We start from the raw sequence: 20,988 nt of genomic DNA, 5'->3' as shown, positions 1-20,988 counted from the left end.
TGAAAACAGCTACACGTGTAACGTACAAGAAAACATGCTTTATTATTATTACTACTATTATTCAAAATCCTTTAGATTGCTCTAAATATGTGCTTGCAAAGGGAGCTTTATGCCAGCACCATTTCAAATCAGAAACTACTCTTCAAATCACAATTCATCAGCATCCTTGGCACAACTGACCAACATACACACATCCTAATTCAGACGACAGATACTTTTGCCATTTGCTGCTGACTGTGACAGGAAAATTGCTGTTGATTCTCCTAAAAAACATTAACATTGCAGTGAAAGCATAGGTCTTTGCAAAAGCCATTCAAATTACAACCTGGAAATGTGCATTCCTGAGAAAGGATGGACAGAAAAGGATACTTGCAGGCTATGAGCCCTTTATTATAACCTTATCAGTGCTCAGGTCCTGCTTAGACCATTACAAAGTGGAGATTATCTGATACTTGGATACTGGGTGAGCTCACCATCACAGAAATGTCAGAAGAGAAATTTTCAAGGTTGGAGGGCATTTTACATCACATGACCACTGTCTGTTGCTATAGATGAATCCGTGTAGCTAAGGTGACCGAACTGTCACTGGTTTCCAGGGGTGCCGTTCCTTGGTGATCTTGAGAGTGTATTGTTTCAGATGGGGGCAGTGCGTGAGGAACGCTTCTACCACCTCCTTGCTGACCACACAGTAACAGTGGATCTCCAGCAGATTTTGGCAGTGCCTAGCCAGATCTACTAGTGAGGAATTTAAGTCTTCCGAGGATGTGGTTTGTAGCGTCAGCTTCTTTAGAGTACTGCTGTAGCTCTGGGTGACAAACCTAATCTGATCTACCATGTAATTGTAGGTGTTAAGTTGCAGCGTGCTCACAGGTATATTCAGCTTTAGGATCCGTGGTATTTTGCAGCCGGGGACCGTATGATCAAATTCTAGGTCTACACAGAGTCGAGGATGTTTTTGCCTGACAGCAGCCCACAGATCTTCCGAGATGACTGGTATATATTTGTCCAGGCGCTCACAGAAAATGTCTAAATGGGTGAAAGCTGCTCTTTCTGGCTTGAGCAGCTCCAGAAATACATCACTGGACAAGCTGGCATAGTAAACCCCCAAGGCTGAGAGTTTGGGACACACACTGAGAACTTTCCTAACCGTGTTTGGCGCCACATTGCACACCAGAGTGCGGTTGTTGATGAACAAACTTTGTAAGTTTGGGTTGGTGGTAGCTAGGAGCTCAACAAGCTCCCCATCGAGAGTAAATGGCATATTTCGAAAATCAACATGGTGAAGATCTATCTGGTTGTTAGTGGCGCACATATTCTGTATGCTCCGCAGGATGTCCTGGCCGGAGTAGAAATAGGGGTTCTCCCCGTGGCATGCAATGCACAGCTGCTGCAGCTTGTGGTTCTGTTTTGCCAACACATCTAAGATGCGTGTCACATTCCTGCGGTTCACCTCTTTGGATTGGTCAAACCTGATCTTCAGGTGTTTGATTTGGCTGAGGAACTGGCACAGGCTCTGCAGCATGCCCTCCTCATCCTCTGAATCACAGCTAGAAGGGTGAAACAAATGGTCAGTCACTGTGGAAGGTAAACTGAGCAACACAGAGCAGATTCTCTCCTTTACTAGTGCTCTGGCAAATACAAACAGATCCCTCCCACATTTCTTCTCACCAGATGCCTGGTAAGTCGCTGTAAGGCCAAACTCTGAAGGAGTGAGGGGGCGAGAGGAGTCAGCCTCCAGAAAGACCATCAGTGAGGTAAGTGCCATGATGAGGATGACTACTCAATAACTTTGTCTCCTGCTGTTTTCAAGTAGCAACTTGAAGGAACTTGCCTGAGAATGTAATACTTCCTGTAGCACTCAGGCTTCAGAAACCCACTCCTCTTACCTGATCTCCGTGAAATGCCAAACGGAGCTGGAGGAAACAGCCCTAGCCCACTGCTTGCACACCTGGAAGACTGTGTATCTATCTCGAAGAGAAAGGTAATAGAAAATTTGGATGAGGATTTCCTCTGGGATGTAGCTCCACAGGTCAGGGGCTGGAGCAAGCATGTTGCTGATTCAGTCGAGTTCAAAAATTGGAGAAATTTCCAAAACTGCAATCAATTTTCAAACAACACTGTTAAAAAAAAAAAGAAATATTTAGCATTTATGTACGAAGTCAAACCAGTGCAACTGGATCACTGAGGGAGGAGGGAGTCGGCACTATTTTAAACTTGAAACTTCATCAAATTTTGAAATTCAGCACAAAAATGGAGGAAATCCACTGGCCAAATGTTGCCACGCTATTTCCAACCAAGCCTACAAAGTTGGGAAATACTTTTCAAGTATTAAAAATGTCAGATCAAGGCTTTGGGGGAAAAAAAAATGTGCATTTTCCCAGAGCAAGGTTTTTGCTACTGTAAGTAATAAAAATGCAAGAGAATTTTCTAGTACTGCTGCAGTGGTATGCAAAAAGCTGAGACAGATTTCTCAAACGGTGGGGAAAAAAACCTCTTTGCAAGCAGAAGCTCTACACAGAAAACAGCCCCACACATCCATTTTTGTACCGATTGTGAAACAAAAGGCTCATAGCAGAAACCGGCAGCTTAATTACAGTGATCCTTGCCTGTAAGAAGACATTTGACAGAGATGCTTTATTACTGTTAATCCACTTATTGTAAATCTCATTTACACAAGTCTGACTTCAAAATGGGAAAGCAAGTTTTGATGAACCTTACATGTGAACTACAAAAAATACACATGGGACAAAGGTTGACATCGATACCATGTATTTTTCATCCATTTTTCTAGATTTTTGGCTTAAATAAAACCATAAAATAAAACCACCAACATGACACAGTTTTTCAATCCCCATCATAAGCAAGAGTGGGATTTTTAAAATGACAGAGCTGTGCAGCCTGCAAGCATTCCCCTTCTTGGGACAGCACTGGGGAACGGACCGTATCCCACAGCCTCCCTGAATTTCGGGCACATCCTCTTGCTTTTGAAGCCCCAGGCCCTGGAGTCACAGCATTACTTCACGACCGCAGTTTTCACCTAACTGCTGGAGACCTCTGATGCAAAAAATGTAACTCAGAGCGGAACAGAACACCACGTTTTTCAAGAATTTGCTGCTTTGAAGTGTGACTCATTCTGTTCAGCATGTGATGGCAGCAGCATAGCTGCAATCATTATCTGCCATCGTCCCAGTGACAATACCGCTTCCCCCCAGCAATCAGCTACAGCGGCCAAAGAACTTAGTTCTGCTTCCTTCCTGGGAGCCCGCTGGTTGTTGTTTTCTCTGACAACCACCCGACAGCCTGATCGGTGTTTTTAGTATCTCCAACACACCTTTGCCAAAATGCTAAACCTCTTTTTACCTAATGTGAAGCCTCACATGTCCAGCTCATTAGCAGTAAGCTATTTCTACTTTAAGCCCCGGCCCTTGGAGTCATATGAAAAAGACTGCAAACCTCGTAGAGAGTACAAAAGCAATTGCTCAGGAAAGCTTAAAACCATGGTCTGAGAGGCAGAAGGTGAGCAGAAAGCAAAAGCAATCAGTGTTGTTAAGTAACTGCATGGCACTGAGCACAGTTCGGGTCAGCAAACATGGTGGCTTGGCTTGGGTCCACGTTGGGTGCCTGCCCTGTGGGGACAGCAGGTTTGGGGCCCTCATGTGAGCCAGCGGGATGTCACGGGCCATGCGATGGAGCCCACAGCCGCCTGGAGGTGTGGGACGCAGCATGGCGGCCATGCAGGCTGTGCTGCAGTTGTGAGCCTGGCAGTGCCACGCAGCAAGCTAGGAGCAGCGTACCTCTCCCAAGCAGCGCTCGGTACTCCTGGCCCGCGGCTCACCAGGCCCAGAGGGAGGAGGGGAGGAGGAGATGTGGAAAATAGCAGCGAGAGGCCGCTTTCCCTACCCACGGGCTGGGAGCCAGGACTCTTCCACGTCCCTCATGGAAATTCAGACGGAAGGCGTGCCCGCCTGCTCCTGCCCATTGCGGAGCACGCTGCTGTCGCCCCGCGGGACGGGCTGGCGGAAATGAAACTCGGTGTCCGCCATCCCTTCCCGCTGCCCCGGCCAGCCGCCCCCAGGGGAAGGTGTCAGCGGGCCACAAGCGGGTGACAGCCTCGCTGGGTCCGCCGTGCCGGCGGCGCTCCGAAAGTAACGCCTCCTCTTTGCTTCCACGGGAGCTACAGCGGATACAACAAGCTGCTGGACGGAGCGAGTCCTCAGCTGCGAAGCGCTGTTCCCCAACAGTCCCCACCCCTAGCTGCGCTCCATTCACCTGCCATGAACAATGTGCACCGGGGGGACGAGCAGTGCTGAAGCGCACCGCCCGCAGCACAGCGTAGCCGCCGCCCGGAGGTCCCCCGCTCACCCCTTCCCCCGCAGCCGCGGCGGGCGGTGCCTCGTTCCGTCGCTCACAGCCGCGCAGAGGCGGAAGCGGCGGCGCCGAGGCCGGGCGGCGGCGGCGGGAGGTAAGGGCCGCCGGTGGGCCGAGGGACGGGCTGCCCCCTGCGGGGTGGGTGCTGCTGCTGCTGCTGCTCGCGGCCGTGGGCTGCGGGGAACGGTGGTTCGTGTGGGGCAGCAGCCCAGCCCCCGCTGCCCCGTGTGGGAGGTGCGGCCCCGAGCCCGGGGGGAGCTGTCCCCAGCTCCCTTTGGGGACAGGCTGAGAGCTGGGGCTGGGCAGCCTGCAGAAGGGAAGGCTGCGGGGAGACGCGTAGCAGCCTTCAGTATCTAAAGGGGATGTAGGAAAGAAAGGGACAAACTCTTTTGTGGGGTCTGTTGTGATAGGACAAGGGGAAATGGTTTCAAACTAAAAGAGGGGAGATGTAGACCAGAGGTAAGGAAGAAGTTCTTTGCACTAAGGGCGGTGAGGCAGTGGCACAGGCTGCCCAGAGAGGTGGTGGTGCCCCGTCCCTGCAGTCAGCCAAGGTCAGGGGATGGGGCTGTGAGCACTGATGGAGCTGTGGGTGTCCCTGCTCAGTGCAGGGAGTGGGAGCAGACGGCCTTTAAGGTCCTGTCCAACTCAAACCATTCTATCGTTACATGAGCTTGGCCAGCAAGGCACAGCCACAGTGAGAATGGAGAGGTGGATAGGCTGTCATCCAAGGGGCAAACTGGGAGAGGAATTATAAAAGAGCTAGGACGTAAGGTGAAGGGATATCCCCAAGCGTGTGGTGGCACAAGTCAGAGCTCACCAGTGCAGGGCCAAGAGTCCTGCATGCCCACTGAGCCACACAAAGGGTTTGTCTGCCCAGACTGATTCCATCCCCCCTCCAACACCCATGGCCCCAGGACTCTTCAAAGTCTGAAGTGACAGCACCAGGGTAGAGGCAGCTCTGCTGGGCCCTGTGCAACATGAAGGCTGTGTGGCTGCAAAGCCTGCTCTGCTTTATTAGGAGCAGGTTATGAATCCCTGACTAGCACTGCTGAAGAGAAACATTGAGGTTCCCAGCCTGTGCGAGAGGCTCGTAAGGCTGCACTGTGTTCAGGCTGTGTGTGTCGGCAGCTCTGCAATGTGTATTGTGCTGGGTCCTACATGGGATCCTGCTGTGGTTACAGTTTGCATCAGCCTCTGTGCGACTCTCCTCATGCTGTGCTGTAGCTCTCAGGATTTTGGAGGCTTTGCAGCTGTGGATTATTTTTGCTGGGTAGGCAGGTTTGGATTCCCTAGAGCACATGCATGCTTCCCAGCAGCTTCATAAACGGAGAGCAAGGCCTTTACGGTGGCCATGACGGTTACTGGTGCTGCAGACGAGGTCGGAAAGATCTGAAATACCTTTTTGATGTAAAGTTTTAGAGAAGTCAACTTTCAGTTTGCAATCTACAGTCCCAGAGTACATCTTGGTTGTAATCTTACTGTGCTGGGGAGAAATGAGGCCATGGAGTATTTTTGGACTATAAATGAATGGACTCCAGTGGAGAATGAATGCAGAGCTTTGTGAGCTGCCAAGTCTTTGGATCACCAAGTCCCGTTGTGCTGTTCTTTACAAAATAACAAACTCCTTAAAGGATATGCTTGCTTTAGCAACATCACCACCTCCTTCAGAAAACAAGGGCAAATCCCCATAATCTTGTCATGCTTGTCCTCGCCTGATGTCAGGCCATTTTTTCTGTGGTCTCCTGACTGACCTGTGTGATTTTTGTAGGTCCTGAAGATGGCAGGTAGCTCAGCTCCTTGGATCGGCAGTGCTTACCTCTTCCTTCAGTCAACGTGCAAGACGATCATTCTGCCAAATCTCTATGAAAGCTCCCAGAAGAAGCCCTGCGTGTTCAAGGCTCTGAAGCTAGCATTAGCAGGTACCCATCCCCTCTGATATCTTGGCAAACTGAACGTCTCATCTCTTCACATAGCAATGCCATGTCTTTCTTTAATCCCCCACTCAAGGGTGAGGAATTCTGGTGCTTACTCTGCAAATCCAAGACGCAGCTAACAGATCAGATGACTGCAATTTCATGCAACCTAGTCCATCTGTTTCACAATTTCAGGATGTGATTTGAGTTTGGATACAACTGGATCTTCACTGTCATTCACAAAATCTTCACTGTCATTCATGCTAACATACCTCCCTTGTAACTGAGTTGGGCTAGCAATATGTCCATCTATTGCTCTTCAGCTAATCAGCACACACCCATTGCTGTTGTAGCACTCAGGTGTGTTCAGGTGTGTGCCCATAGGTGTGTGCCCATTATTTCATAGGTGATAAGAGTTGTTAATCTGTCTGGATGGGTTATAGTCATGGGAATGTTTCCTCTTTTGCCTGCAGCATACTTCTATAGGTCTCACTTCAGCTTTTGTCAGGATTCTGTATCAGCCACAGACTGTGCTCACTTATTCCTTAACAGGCTACACAGAAGACTTTCCAAGGGTTTACAGTCAGTTTATGCTTCAGATATTCCTGTCTTTATGCAGAGCTCTCTCACAGTCTGTTGGGTTGTGAGCCAGGGGGCAAGTAAGTGATGAAGCAGTAAGAAGAGGAAAAAAGGGAAGATGTTTCATTATCAGAGTGCAGTGTGGCAGCAGTGTGGGCCACCAGCTGAGGCATGAGGCGGTGATGGCATTGGGTGGGAGTGGAGGTGGCTGAGGTGTCAGCAGGGCCTATCTAGAGCCATCCCTGGGCCACTAGCAGGGGATTGGTTTTGGTGACACCTGACACAGACCCGAGAGCATCCGATGAAGATGGCTCCAAGGGGGAATCAGCACCGTCTCTGGCAACAGGAATCTGCAAGCCACTGCAAGCCCCTGGACACCTCCTCATAGGAGCCCTTCACCACCTACTTCGATGGCAAGATCCCTGCTCCCAAGGACAAGGTATACTCCTGCTTCAGCTTCTGCAAGCTCTGGGCTTTCACCAGGCCAGGCTTTCTCATGAGTATTACCTACCTTGATCTGAGCAACACTGAGTTGGATTTGCAGTTTGGGGCCATTGCAGGGCTTAAGCTGTCATGGGTGCTGCTGCTGCTGACCACAGTCATCAGACTGCTGCTACAGCGGCTGGCTGCCTGGCTCAACATGGTGCTGACCTGCTCCATAGCCATCACATCCACTTTGTGACTGAGGGAAAAGAAGGAAAAGTATAAGCAGTGGAAGCAGGGATGGATGGACTGGGAAGAGTATAGGGATGCTGTCTGGATATGCAGGGATGGGATCGGAGAAGCTAAGGCACAGATGGAATTAAACTTAGCAAGGGATGTGAAAAATAACAAGAAGGGATTCTCTAGATACATCAGGCGGAATAGACCGGCAAAGGAGGGTGTACCCCCTCTGATAAATGAGAACGGAGAACGGGCCTCCTCAGACATGGAGAAGGCTGAGGTACTTAGCGAGTTCTTTGCTTCAGTCATCACTTCCAGTCAGGCTTCCTTCGCCTCTTGTGTCACTGAACTTCTAGGTGGGGGTCAGGGGAGCAAAATCCCTCCCACTGTAAGAACAGAGCAAGTCAGAGACTGCCTCACGTGGCTGAATGTGTACAAGTATATGGGGCCGGACGATATGCATCCCAGGGTTCTGAAGGAACTGGCTGTTGTGATTGCCAAGCTGCTCTCCATCATCTCTGTGGTTGGACTTGATGATTTTGAGTCTGGACTTGATGATCTTGAAGGTCTTTTCCAACCTGAGCAATTCTATGATTCTGTGATTTCAAAAGTCCTGACTGTCATGCAAAGTCCACAGTAACTGGAAAAAGGGAGACATCACTCCCATTTTTAAGAAAGGGAGAAAGGAAGGCCTGGGGAACTACAGGGCCATGAGCTTCATCTCTGTGCCTGGGAAGATCATGGAACAGATCCTCTTGGAAGACGTGTTAACTCAAGTGCGAGATGAGGTGATCCAAGGCAGCCAGCCTGGCTTCACTAAGGGCAGATCGTGCCTGATGAATCTGGTAGCCTTCTACGATGGAGTGACAGCATCAGTGGACAAAGCAAGGACAACTGATGTCATCTACCTGGACCTGTGCAAGGCCTTTGACGTGGTCCTGCACCGCATCCTTATCTCTCCGTTGGAGTGATATGGATTTGAAGGCTTGACTATTCGGTGGATATGGAATTGGTCACAGCCTGAGGGTTGTGGTCTATGGCTCTATGTCTATGTTGGAGGCTGGTCACAAGTGGTGTTCCCTAGTGGTCCATCTTGGATCTGGTGTTCTTCAACATCTTTATCTACCTATCTTTTCAGACAGTGGGATTGAATGTACCCCCAGCAAGTTTGTGGATGACACCAATCTGAGTGGTGCAGTTGACACAATAGAAGGAAGGGACTTAGGCTCAAAAGTGAGCACATGAGACCCTAACAAGGTTCAACAATGCCAAGTGCAAGGTGTTGCATTTGGTCAGGGTAATCGCAAATATATGTACAGACTGGGAGAAGAACTCACTGAGAGCAGCCCTGTTGAGAAGGACTTGGGGGCCCGGGTAGATGAAATGGCTGGACGTGAGCGAACAGATCCCTTCCAAGCTAAGCCATTCTATGATCAGCAACATTGCAGGGTTTCGTGTCTGTATGAATGCTCAGAAACATCTGCCAGTGTTGTGCTCAGGTGGCTGTGCTGTCTGCAGGGGCTGCCAAATCAGAAAGCCCAGTTATGCAGAAATGCTGGCATCTCTCTTCAAACTGTGACTCTTGTCAGGTTTGCAGATGACCCCAAACTGTGGGCACAAGACAACATGTGCTCAAGGTCAGGGTTACCATTCAGAGAGACCTGGACAGGCTGGAGGAATGGGCCAGCAGGAATCCTATGAAATTCAGTAGTACAAATGCAAAGGAACCTGTCCTTGAGAAGGAAAAACCCCAGAAGCAGGACAGGCTGGGGATTGACTGGCTGGAGAGCAGCTCTTTTGAAAAGGACCTGGGGGTCTTGGTAGATAGCAAGCTGAGCATGAACTCTGGCAACCACAAATACAAGGTATCAAGGGAAATGATTATCTCCTAGTTGGCGCTCGTTAGAACACATCTAGAATACTGCACCCAGTTTTGGGCCCTGCAGTACAAGAAAGACATTGATAATGTGGAGCAAATTCAGCAGAAGGCCACCAAAATGCTTGGTGAGGAGATGCTGAGGAGCCAGACCTGTTCACCCTGGAGAAGAGAAGGGTTTGGGGCACCTACCACCAGCCTGCCAGTATCTACAGGGAGGCTAGCAGGGAGAGAACAACACACTCTGATGGTGGTGCATGGGGAATGAGAGACAACAGGCGTAAATGGAAACAAGAAAGATAGCCACTGGATACAAGCTCAAACAATTTTCCCTCAAGGACAATCAAGCAGTTGCTCAGTTGTGCATTCTCCATCCTGGCATGGATAAAGCCCTCAGCAACTTGCTCTGACCTCAGAACTGACACTGCTTTGCAAAGAAGGATGGGCTACAGACTTCCTGGGCTTCCTCCCAACTTGAACTGTCCTGTGAATTATCCTATTTTATGAATGTTTATTTAAACACATTTATGTAGGAGGGGAAAAGATTGCAGTTGGTATGAAAAAATACTTGATTTCTGCTACAGAAACATGATTTCCTCTTTAAGAAGTCTATTTTTTACATGAGTGATAGCCAATAGAAGTTATTTTCTGACTTTAACAGGCACAATTACGTTAGCTTCAGCTGTACTTAACCCTGTTTACATCAAAAAAAGGTCTTGAGATACAGGTAGCCGTAAAAGTATGTTTCTCTTCTACCTTTGCACCAAGCTGACTGTTGACTAATAGTAATTTGAAGAGTTTATCATATTTACCTAGAACAGCTGTCACAGTGTTCTTTACTTGTCACACAGCTGAGGTCATAGTGTTTAACTGGGTTTGTGCAGCTATACTGTAATTTCTTCTGGCAATCATCAGTTTAGCAAAGCTGGCTAGTTGATCCAATGCTGGCCAGCTCCACATCCAAAGATGTGAAACAGCAGGAAGCCCAGCAGAGTTGTCCAGTTAGGCTCAATTTATGCCTGCTTTGTTCCGCTGGAATGTGCATCTGCTCACAGATTTAAAGGAAAGCCCTCAGTAATGCTAAACGCTACCATGCTCATTTGTACCTAAAAAGGACATGAAATCTGAAGCTGTCAGAAGTTTCAGAAAGAAGCTGCTTTTGAAGTCTCTGCCTTGCTCACCATTCAGAAAGGTTTCCATTATCTGTACAGCTTTTCCCTACCCCAGCCCTCTTGCCCTGTTATGCAAACTTTTGTTTAATTAGCACGCATAAAACACAAAGCATGAAGGAAGCAATAAAAATAAAAGGGATCATTTTTGATCAGCAATCCTGAACAGAATTAAAGTGCTTCTCCTAAGTACATAGTCCAAGTTACGCCTCTAGTCCAAATGAAAGCTTCTGATGCAACCAGCACTCTGTAAACCCTGTAATACCACTGATAGCACAGATTTTAAATGCCAGGTCATTTGTCCTAGCTAATGCAGAACACACAGGTCTATTTTGCCTTAAGCATTCCTCGGGCACATTTAAATAATGTCATAATGTGTGGTTTAGAAATTATTGATACAGTGGCAGTCTGAGCAGATCCATCCATACAGCTTTGTCCAACAACATGACAAGAGGTTAATTTGGGTCTGGAAGCAGTACAGCCAGCCTCCCACTGGCCTCTGCTGCAAGAGAGAGCGTAGGAGACAAGGTCAGTGTGCACAGCTAATCGAATTAAAGCTCTCTGGGAGAAGGAAGGATGAATACCCGACCTCTCCCTGCTGTCCATGTCTCTCAGGCTCCCTCCACACTAACTTCAGAAGGTGCATCCTTGCCTTGTAATTGCTGACATTTTACTGTGAATTCTTTGTGCAAGGAAGCTTAATGAGGTCCACCCTGACAGCCAGAATTCTTGTGGGTGGGTGTGTCATGTAGCTGGAGCCGTCATTTGCCATTGGTGAGATGCACTGAAGGCTCAGACCAAGCCAGAAGCTACCTCTGGGCACAAGAGTGGGGAAGAAATACTAGGTCTCCTTCCAGGACATTCATCACTGCATAAAACTCCAGCCATGGGGACATAAATCTGGCTCGGAACTGACCTGAACTATGCATTTTCATATATAAAATCTATAAAATATATATGTCTGTTGTGTGCCAGTTTAATGTAGCCATTTCTGCTCTAGAAGTGGAACCTTGAACTTAAAATCTCCCCCAGTTATCTGCGTTGGGATAATTACCTGGGCTGTAGTACCCAACAGCTTCAGCTGGATGCCACACTTTAGGGATTCATGGTCTCAGGGCAGCGAAAACTTAATCCTTTCCTTTTGGTTTTATGTACAGGCCTTTCATCCCAGAGGACTTTATCACGGAGAGAAGATTATTCAAAAGCTACTCCATTGCAGGCTTGGTGGTGGATGGGAGTGGGTCTGGGTTGTCTGTCTCATACCTGGATAGTGACTCTGCTCACTTCTCCCTATCAGACTCCACCGGCAGCGTGAACGGTGTGGACATGCTCAAAGTGCACTGCAGCCACCCACATCTGATAGTCCAGCTCAAATTCTGCAAGCAGGAGAACTGCCGCCGCTTCCTGCAGAGTTACCGGGAAGGAGAGCTCCAGAAGTCCCTCCAGAACCACCTCCAGGTCTCCTTGGCCATGACCACGGTGCCTCTAGAAATGGAGCTGAAGGCTGGCAATGAGCACCTGGACAACATGCTGAAGGATGAAGATCGCTGCCTGGAGTGCATCTACAGAGAAAAGGTGAATGGGAGAGGGAGGGAAGCCAAGCAGCAATGAGAAGCAGTGGCAGAGGGTGCAGAGTGGGTGCAAATCCTGCTCTGCTGCTGCGCACTGGGTTGCCAACTTCTCCTTCCTTCAGCTCACAGCTGTAATATGGAGAAACAGCTCTGCCCCTCCCCAGAAGAGATGTAGGCACTTCTCTGGAAGGGCCATAGAGTTACCTACACCTTTCTCCCCTGCCTCACACACCTCCTCCTCAACAATGGTAACTGTTCCTAAAATGAGCACGAGCATAAACACCGCGCATTGCACCAACAGCTCATGACAGAGAGGGGACATGCAGCATCTGCTGCCAGCAGGAGTAGGCCGCTGTTCTGATGGCGATGTCTCTCTCTCAAGGATGACATCTAATGTTTAGCTCAACTCATACTTTGGCACTGGCACACTAATCCTGCTAGCAAGACCTGTGGGATCGTGTCATCTCACCACAAAACCAAAGCACTTGATGTGACTAAACTCATCGCCTTTTTCCTCTCCACTTGTTCTTTTTCCACCTGGAACTACCAATATCTGACTGCTTTCCTTCCCTATCGGTGGTCCTGAGGAATAGGCAGTCTCTGTCTCCATAGGAAGATTAGGCACAGGAGCATGTTCTGACAGGTTGCTTTTCTGCAAGCACAGAGATGAAATGCAAACCGGTCCGCCCGGGACCAAACATGTGATATCACATACCCTTTCAACTTCTGCTTTTTGTTCCCTCCCTCCACTGGATTAGCTGACTGCACAAGGGAAATGGGCTTTTTGCCTGTTCCCGAGAACTGACTCAGTCTGCTTACCAGCACAGCAGGCAGAAAGATCAGTCACTGGCTGAGGGCAGTGCTGGGTACCAACATGCTGCATGCCAACTTAAATGCTAAACTGAGTCAGAGCACTCACTAGGTTTGACTCTTTGCATGTGCTCTGCACTATTTCCTTATCCGCTTTCTGCTTACTTTCTCTTTGGATATCAGACTAGTTCTGTCTTGGTTAGCAAGAAAAACTGGCTTGGAGAGGATGCAAGGAAGGACTAGAAACAACAAAACTTAAGTAAGGGCGGGGAAGGCAGGGAGAAAGAGAGTGGCAGAAGCTGCCTGCTTTGGTGGCTGTTAGATCAGCTTACCCTATTTTGTGGGTCTGACTCTCGTGTGGAGTAAGTCAGAGAAGCCCTGCTGCCATAATTCTTGCAGTGGGTTCCTGGAAGTAAATGTGGACTACGAGCAGTTTTGTGCAGCTTGTAAGTAGTCACTGATGCATGTGACAGACCCAGATCCAGGAGGGGGACATTGCCCATTTCATATCATATTACAGACAGAAATTCACAGATTTACTGCCAGAACCCCATTAGACTATCTTATTTGACCAATTTACAACACAAGCTATAGCTATCTCATTGCTTCTCTCTTGACACTGTGATCTTAAGCCACTCTGAAAACCTGCCCTCCAGCTAAATACCTGCGGCTTTGCGAGGTGGTGAACCTGGCGCAAATCATCGATGCTGTTTGCGTTACAGCCCGACCGCCTGCGGGACGAGGAAATCACAGAGCTGGAGGAACGTCTCAAGAGCCTGATTCTTCACCAGAACATTAACAACAACATGCCTTCCAAGGACTGCATGTCACTGAACTCCCCATCTCTACCTTCTCAAGGCAGCTCCCTTTCCCCACAAGTCACATTTCTTTTTCAGGGACAACAGTTTGGTGAGTAACTAGAACTGAGCCAGAGAGCCTCAAAGGCCAAAAGGGAGCATTAATGTCACCACGTGGTGGGGTCTACCTTGGGTAAACCAAGAATCTCCCAGCATCCCATGGGGAAGGAGTTGCAATCGTACTAAGATACTGCCACACTCCTTCAGATCAGGCCTCAGCTTGTTTTCGTCCTGGGGTGGCTTGCTGGCCTGCTTAGTCTAGGCTTCCTGCAGTACATCATCTGTCTCCAGTGACATCCACTGCAGAAAGCTTTCAGGTAGTCTCATGTAGCAGTTTTAGCTTGAAATCAGCTTGGTCTTTTTTGAGCGTGAACAGTCCCCAGTGCTAAACAGCTGAGGGGAGAGCTCCTTGTCTGCGTTTCAGTATTTTAAGGATGTGCAGCTAGGGAACGGGGGCTTGGTCAGAAAGGCCTGACTAAGTTGCTTTTGAAAGGCTGAAACAAAGAGGATGTCTGTCAGAGAAAACTGAGCTCTGGCAAACCACAGGACAGACTCATCCCCAGGGATTAAAATAGGAAAATAAAAAGTTGTTGGGTAGGGGCAAGCCCAAGATACTCTGATGTCGAGGAAGGATTTCGGAAGGGGAATGGCCTGAGCCTGACAGGGAGCCCAGACATGCCAGAGCAGACGGCTGGGAGCAGGTAAGTGGCACCCAAGCCATCAGCACTGCTCAGTTGATTTTCCAGTATTAGAGGATTGTGTCAGAGTGCACAAGTCCCCGCCCACAGCAGACCGGTCCCTTTAGCCTCAGTGCTCTTGCGTTTCTGCTCCCAATGCAGTGTTGTCCAGGTGTTACAACACCAGCAGACAAGGACAGCAGCAGCACAGCTGTTTAACAATGCACTGTGAGTTCTGAACAGCCTCCCAGCTCCACAGAATACTGAGCAAACCTCAGAGTGACCCTGCCTAAATCACATCAGCCACGAAACCCTGTGTTTAATCTGCCCTCTGTTCCTTTCAGACAACAGAACACTCACACCAGATGACCACCAGAAATTTGCCAAGCTTGTGTCCAAGAAGTGGAAGCAAGTGGGTCGCTCTTTGCAGAAGAACTGCCGGGCCCTGCGAGATCCTGTCATAGATAACCTGGCCCACGAGTACGACCGAGAGGGACTATATGAACAAGCCTATCAGATGCTTCTCCGATTTATCCAGTCAGAGGGGAAGAAGGCAACGATAGCGCGACTGATTGCAGCGCTGGAAGAAAATGGTCTCACCAGCTTATCTGAGGAGCTCTTGGGCCTCCATTCCAATGAGGATGACTCCTAGAGCCCAAAGGGTAGTGGCATTGCTGAGGGCTTTCTTGCTTTAGCTAGTGTATGAGACTGCTGCCAGAATCTGGGAATGTAAAGCCTTGAAAATCACCGCAGATTTATGTGCTGAAGGGAGTGCCCAGGGCAGAGTTTCTGTGCTCCCAGAAGCCAGCACGGGGCTCTGATGTTCCTTATTTCTTTCTGTTTCCAGAAGTCGATGTTACTTTCCCGTGAACCACTGAGAGGCTTTCAGCCTGACTTCCTTCAGAACTGAAATGTCACAGAGAAGCAGCCAGGCAAGTTAACGAGCCCCAGGGGAAGGTGGGAAGAGGTGAAAAGCAAGGAAGGCATCTCAGAGAATTTCTTTGGGAAGCAGACAATGCCAGTGTTTCTCAGATGTGGCCCAGGGCCATCACCTGGAGAGCTGCAGTATATTTTGTTATATTGACATTTATGCCTTCAGGCATGACACTGTGCAAAGACAAAGGAAAAGTCAATTTTATATTGTTTTCTTTGTTCTTCAAATGAGGAACGTCTGCAGCAAGTACACCTGTCCTGCTCTACTCCAGTGTAGTTCCTTCCTACATCTCACCACGTGAAGGTTCCCCTTTACCTAGGACAGTCATCGTCTTCCACAGGGCACAAGATCGCTGCTGTAGAACAGATTTCAGGCACTGAACAAACAACGTGGATAAGCACAAATTCAGAGGACGACTCCCGACTCTTTGAGGACCATGGTGAACGATAATATATTGACTGCCTCACATCTAGCACTTCCCACCAGCCTGGAGGAGTTTGTATCTGTGAAAAGGAAAACACAGTGCTGCAAGAAAAATATACAGCCTTAGAGTCAGCAAGTTATCTACAGGTCAATGCTGTACAGTGCACTGCAGCATCAAATACCAGCCAGACCCTGCTGAGCAAGCCCCTCCAACCATCTGGCTGCCAGTGCCTTTGCTCAACCTGTCCTTGGCCTGCTGAGTTCACCGGAGAGGGTTGCTTGCTCACACATCCTAAGTGTCAGGATTTGCACAGAGCCTTTCCAACAATGATGGTGGTGTTGCTGTGTGACACTTGGGCATCACCTACTGTGCCTGGATCTACCTGCCTTGCTTTTGAGGGCAAAATATTGCTTACAAGAGAAAGCACCCAAAACTCAGGGCCGATTCGTGCTTTCAGTTCCAGTGAGATAAGCCTACTGTCTCCTGGTGTGTTGATGCAGACTGCAACAGAGCAGAGTTTATACCTTTACCTATACCAAAGCACAGAGCAACAAGTTTTTAGTACAGCACGGATCCCAAGAACCACAACAACGAGCTTTGACGTATTCCTTAATTTTACTGATACGTTTTTACTTAGGCTTCTCTGTTAATTCTCTCCCTCCTTGAGCTTCCTATCCATGGGAAGGAACAGCCAGCTGATGGGTCTTGGAAGTTATGTCAGATGGAGAAGGGGCAGAGGAGGGAAGAATGTTTTCCATGTCCTGTCCTCTCCCTTCCAGCAGTACCAGCACTCTCCTCAAAAGAAAACAAATATCTCTGCCAGGTTTCCTTTTGGGACCAGCACAGTGATGCTGATCTTCATTAGTTTAGGCTGCAGTGGGACTGTACCTCAGAGCATTTAGCTTTCCCCGGCTGGGGAACTCTCTTTGGCAGCAACCCACCTGGCCAATGGTATTAAAAAAAAAAATCAGAAACTTGAAAATTACCTTAAGAGCAACAGTGTTTGCTCTTTATTTTGCAACAAATAACTTTTCAGAAAATATTATATGCATGGTCTGCTGCCTCATTGATAGTGAATATTTCTGAGTTCTCAGTCTATAGGTATTCGTGTGCTCAACGTTCATTCACATAAGGCAGTGGCCCACTGGTGCCAGCTTTTGTATTGTCTCTTAGTGCTCAAAATGAGAAAGGCTCATTCTTCAGCATCAGCTTCAAGTCCAGAAACCTTCCCTGCTGTTATTACAGAGGACTAAGCATGAACACTTTTTTCTATTTTTTTTTTTTTAATGCAAACCTTGTGCATTTTATTCTTCCACTAGCAATTGGCCTGTGTGTTTCCTCTTACTCACAGATTCCCTCCCAAAAGTGCCATTAAGTGCTGGAGCTCCTGGCAACTTTTCTGGAATATCGTCATCTTAAACAGCATTCACAGCTACCTTCATTGCAGAGGTGCAAAGGAAAGGGGTTTTCCAGTGATATTCCGTAGCGGAATTATCCTGAGTACATGGGGTGGTTTGGGACCATAGCTGGGATGCTTCATGCCTTCTTTTCAGAAATTGGGTATACTGGTTGTCATATGTAACGTGCAGTGCACATTTGATTCAGGTCTCAAGCAGACTCCTTCCTGCTAAAAGAGTTGAGGTTTTTGCGTATCATTTGGCACAAACATAGATAGAGGCAATTTTCACAGATGCCTTCTGATAAATTAGGACGTGAGAACCCAGTGTCATTTGCATTGAATTGACATGTGGTTAGAGTGTGACTCTGGACTTGGGCCTGTTTTATCCAGAAGATTTTACAGCTGTTTTGCACCACGGTGCCAGGACATGGGAACTTACCGCACACAGGACAGGAGGAAGCACTCGCAAACAAAAAACATTAGCAGAGATTTGTTGAAGAAATTAAGAGTCTTTACCTCTGATAGCAATGCAACGAATGAAACCAGAGAAGGAGTTACATGTTGGGGATACTTGCTGGAAAGTTGGCACTCAGTGCTGGACGCTGGCTTTGTTCCTTTCCTGGGCAAAGTTGTTTCACACTGCCCTTACTCGGGTGCCAAGACATGCAGGTGACCCTCCCTTTGTACTATTTATACTGATTAGCTGATGTCTAGTGTGTGAGATAGGCGAAGAGCAGAGCTGCAGCTGAATTGGACCTCATCCCATGACAGCACTTCCCTATGTGTAGAGATACGCCTGAAAAAAATACTGACGGGGGAGGCAGTCAAACATGCATCAAACCAGCACACAATATTAAAAGCAAATGAAGATTGTAATCAGTCCTATATAAAAAAAAATGAAATAATAGACAAAATCTAAAATGAACAGCAGAAACCAGGCCAAAACACGTGTCCAAGGAGGGATCCAAGAGGGCTTTTGTTGTGGTGCAGACTGTTTCTGTGGTTTTAGCAGTGTTTCAGATTTGAAAGAGGCTTCTTTCAGTCTGCCAGAAGGAATAAAAACACATCCAAAGGAGGATTTGAGAGACTTGTTTTGGCACAGCAGAGCTACATCTGGGCAGCTAGAAAGAGTGGAAGTCAAAGTGCACAGAATTTCACATGAGGTTTCTCAGAAAGTAAACAGAAGGAGCACCCAGATGTAAAACAGGCACGAAGGAAAGCACTGGACTGCCCTGGAGGACAGAGCCAGCAAAAGGCCTCTTGGATGCCGGTGGAAAATACACCATGGATTTTAATTTTCCTGCTGAAGAAGAACACGTGTCATCCCAGCTGATTAATCAAAGCAGGGGCAGAGAAGGTGCTTTCGGCCAGCTTTAGCTCTCACAAGCTGCAGCTGCCTATGGACGAGTTGACTCAAAAAGAAGGACAGGGTTTTGGTGTTACTGACTGGATTTGAAAATCACAAGCCAGATCAAAAAGAAATAATTAAATTCACTTCCAGTTTTTCACAGCAAGTCAAATTAAAAACAAATGTCAATTGACCAGTTGCAGCAATGCTATCCAGGGCTCCACACAGTTGCAGAGGCAGATACATGGATTATTTTTAATGCAGAATGGGATGCTAATGTCTGAGCACTGCAGGTTACAGAACTTCAGGTGAGTCTCAGCTAAAATGGTTTGCTGGAGTTTCATAGGAAGTCTCAGTACCGTATCTGTTTCACAGCCTGGGGGAAACTGCAGCAGAAAATGTCTCCTGCACTGCTGTCTGCCCAGATAGGGCAACATTAAGGTCAAAAAGCATGTAGGCTGAGGGAAACCACCTGCTTGGGGAAGTCATAGGTGCCTGGGGAGGAAATTGCTCCAGCAAAAGGTCTTCTCCTCGTGTGAAGAAATTGTGTTTTTTTCCCCTCTTGCCATTCACTGAAAAATCTGCTTCAGCACTGAGGAGATGTCCTGCTGCCAGGGCCACCTCCGCCCTTCCAGAGTTACCTCAGAGCCACCCGAGTCACACCACAGCAACTCTCCACTGGCTCAGAAACCTAACATGGTGCATAAAGCACCGAGGGGCCCCAAACTCACTTGTTTAGTTTAACCGAAAGTTCCTATGCAGCTACGAACCTCTGGCGTTGCACATCTGAAACCAAGGCAATACTGGAACGGGGATAGAGAGGGTTTCTTCAGTCCAGCCCACACATCGGAGCGGATGAGTGGGATTGGTGAGGTGCTCTGCTTCTCACGGCTGGGTCTGCCCATTTGCTTTTGCACAGTGATGGGCCCAACTGGTGAGGCAATTTTTAAGGCCTGAAGTCAAAAAACTACATCTTTTTTTTTTTTCCTTCTCTGGATTTCACTGGGCCTGAACTCTTAAAGCCAGTGAAGGAGTTTGGCCAGAGATCTCTAATTGAAATCAGTTGGAGATCTGTGGTCAAGTCCCTTAGTCATCAGTGGAAAAATCCCTCACTGACCTTCTACTTCCAAATTTCCACAATATGCAGCATCAGATTGGGATCAGCCATCTGCAGCTGTGGGCTGCAAAGCCATGCGTACTCAGGTCTGGGGCATTCAACCTCCACGGTATTGTCTTCTATAGAAAAAAAAAATCACTTTGGTCTATTTTTCCATTCTCTTTTATAAATAAACATATACTTTTGACAAAAAGAGTCTGAGAGACTTGCTTTTTAAACACTTTGCGCGGAAGGAGAAACATTTCTGAAGTTCAGGCCTCACCAGCTATCACCAGCTGTCACAGGAGCATCCAGGTGAAGTTTCCAGATACAGAACAGAGTCCTGCCCCCAGGTCTGTGCCCACCTGCAAGTTCAAGTCAAAACCCAGCAATGCCAGCACAGCTTTTTTGGTTTCCAGCGACTCGTGGATGAGCCTGTTCAGGTAGGTTTGCCCCAAAGTGCCATCTGGCAGCGCTCCCTGCGTTCCTTCCAGTGCCTCTGTGTCTGTGGGGCTGCTCTGAGCCCGCACCACCGCTGCCACCCCAGAGGGCCCCGCTCTCGGTGAGAGCTCTCATAGGGCTCCAGCCCCCTGCGGGGGAGTGCTGGGTTTGGACTTCCCGTCTTCTGCAGTGGGTTTGCACAGGAAGCCATGGGCTGACCTGACAGCTGCACTCGGGGAAATTCCTTTAGCCACGAACTCGAGCAGAGCAGTATTTCACTCTGACACACTGAACCCTCAGACAGTACTTTAAATCCCAAGATCAGCGCTTCTTCGTTTATCACAGTGCTGTGTTCCCAGCGGCACAGCTTGGCTCCCCCAGGGTTGTGATGGGCAGCAGGGCTCTGCCCTACGGCGGGCGGAATGACAGCGCGTACACGGCACCACTGACTGAATTATCAACGCAATATTGTTACACAGCGTGACACAGCTCCCAGCGAAGGACACCGGTCTGTTCCTCACCTCCAGGACTGTCGCCCAGGGGAGGGATGAAACATAAATGGCCTAGGGCTGCTGCTGTAGAGGAGAAAGAGAAAGGTGCCTTCAGCTACACAGGGATTTTTTGAAAATAGCCAAGTAGGTCAAAACCATGGTTTTATGACAAGCTTGGTGTAAATGAAAAGCTGGCATACCAAGGGGGTCCCACTGGGCACTCCCCAGCCTTGGGTCAGTGTGTCCAGTGCAGAAACAGAGAAACCAAGAGACAGAAAGTGCAACTGCCGTTGGGTGGGTGGTGACAGCTGTTCAGACTCAGCTCCAGTTGAAACCTTTTTGTATTGAAGTAATTCAAATTAAGAGTTTTAA

At 48.3% G+C, this 20,988-nt stretch overlaps 2 protein-coding genes across 6 annotated transcripts; one reads left to right on the top strand and one right to left on the bottom strand.

Annotated features, from left to right (window-relative positions):
• On the bottom strand, nt 23-4,479 carry FBXL8 (F-box and leucine rich repeat protein 8). 4 transcript variants are annotated; one of them, XM_021408457.1, is made up of 3 exons: nt 4,363-4,479; nt 1,887-2,117; nt 23-1,547 (listed from the first exon to the last, which is right to left on the bottom strand). In XM_021408457.1, exons 2-3 carry the CDS (start codon nt 2,048-2,050, stop codon nt 566-568), a joined length of 1,146 nt encoding a protein of 381 aa, XP_021264132.1. In that variant the 5' UTR covers nt 2,051-2,117; nt 4,363-4,479; the 3' UTR covers nt 23-565. The 4 variants fall into 4 exon arrangements, with proteins under 4 accessions (XP_021264132.1, XP_021264130.1, XP_021264131.1 ...); XM_021408455.1 differs by having other exon boundaries at nt 4,270-4,406; XM_021408456.1 differs by lacking the exon at nt 4,363-4,479 and adding an exon at nt 3,901-4,039.
• Nucleotides 4,326-19,900, top strand: TRADD (TNFRSF1A associated via death domain). 2 transcript variants are annotated; one of them, XM_021408459.1, is made up of 6 exons: nt 4,326-4,462; nt 6,137-6,287; nt 11,866-12,143; nt 13,672-13,858; nt 14,828-15,145; nt 15,331-19,900. In XM_021408459.1, the coding sequence occupies exons 2-5, from the start codon at nt 6,146-6,148 to the stop codon at nt 15,133-15,135; spliced, it is 915 nt and encodes a 304-aa protein (XP_021264134.1). In that variant the 5' UTR covers nt 4,326-4,462; nt 6,137-6,145; the 3' UTR covers nt 15,136-15,145; nt 15,331-19,900. The 2 variants fall into 2 exon arrangements, with proteins under 2 accessions (XP_021264134.1, XP_021264133.1); XM_021408458.1 differs by having other exon boundaries at nt 14,828-19,900.

Source organism: Numida meleagris, chromosome 10 (assembly GCF_002078875.1).
Source record: "Numida meleagris isolate 19003 breed g44 Domestic line chromosome 10, NumMel1.0, whole genome shotgun sequence".
In the NCBI taxonomy this organism is placed as follows: Eukaryota; Metazoa; Chordata; class Aves; order Galliformes; family Numididae; genus Numida; species Numida meleagris.
Note: the sequence above shows the minus strand (reverse complement) of the source record. Positions and strands in the feature narration are given on the sequence as shown.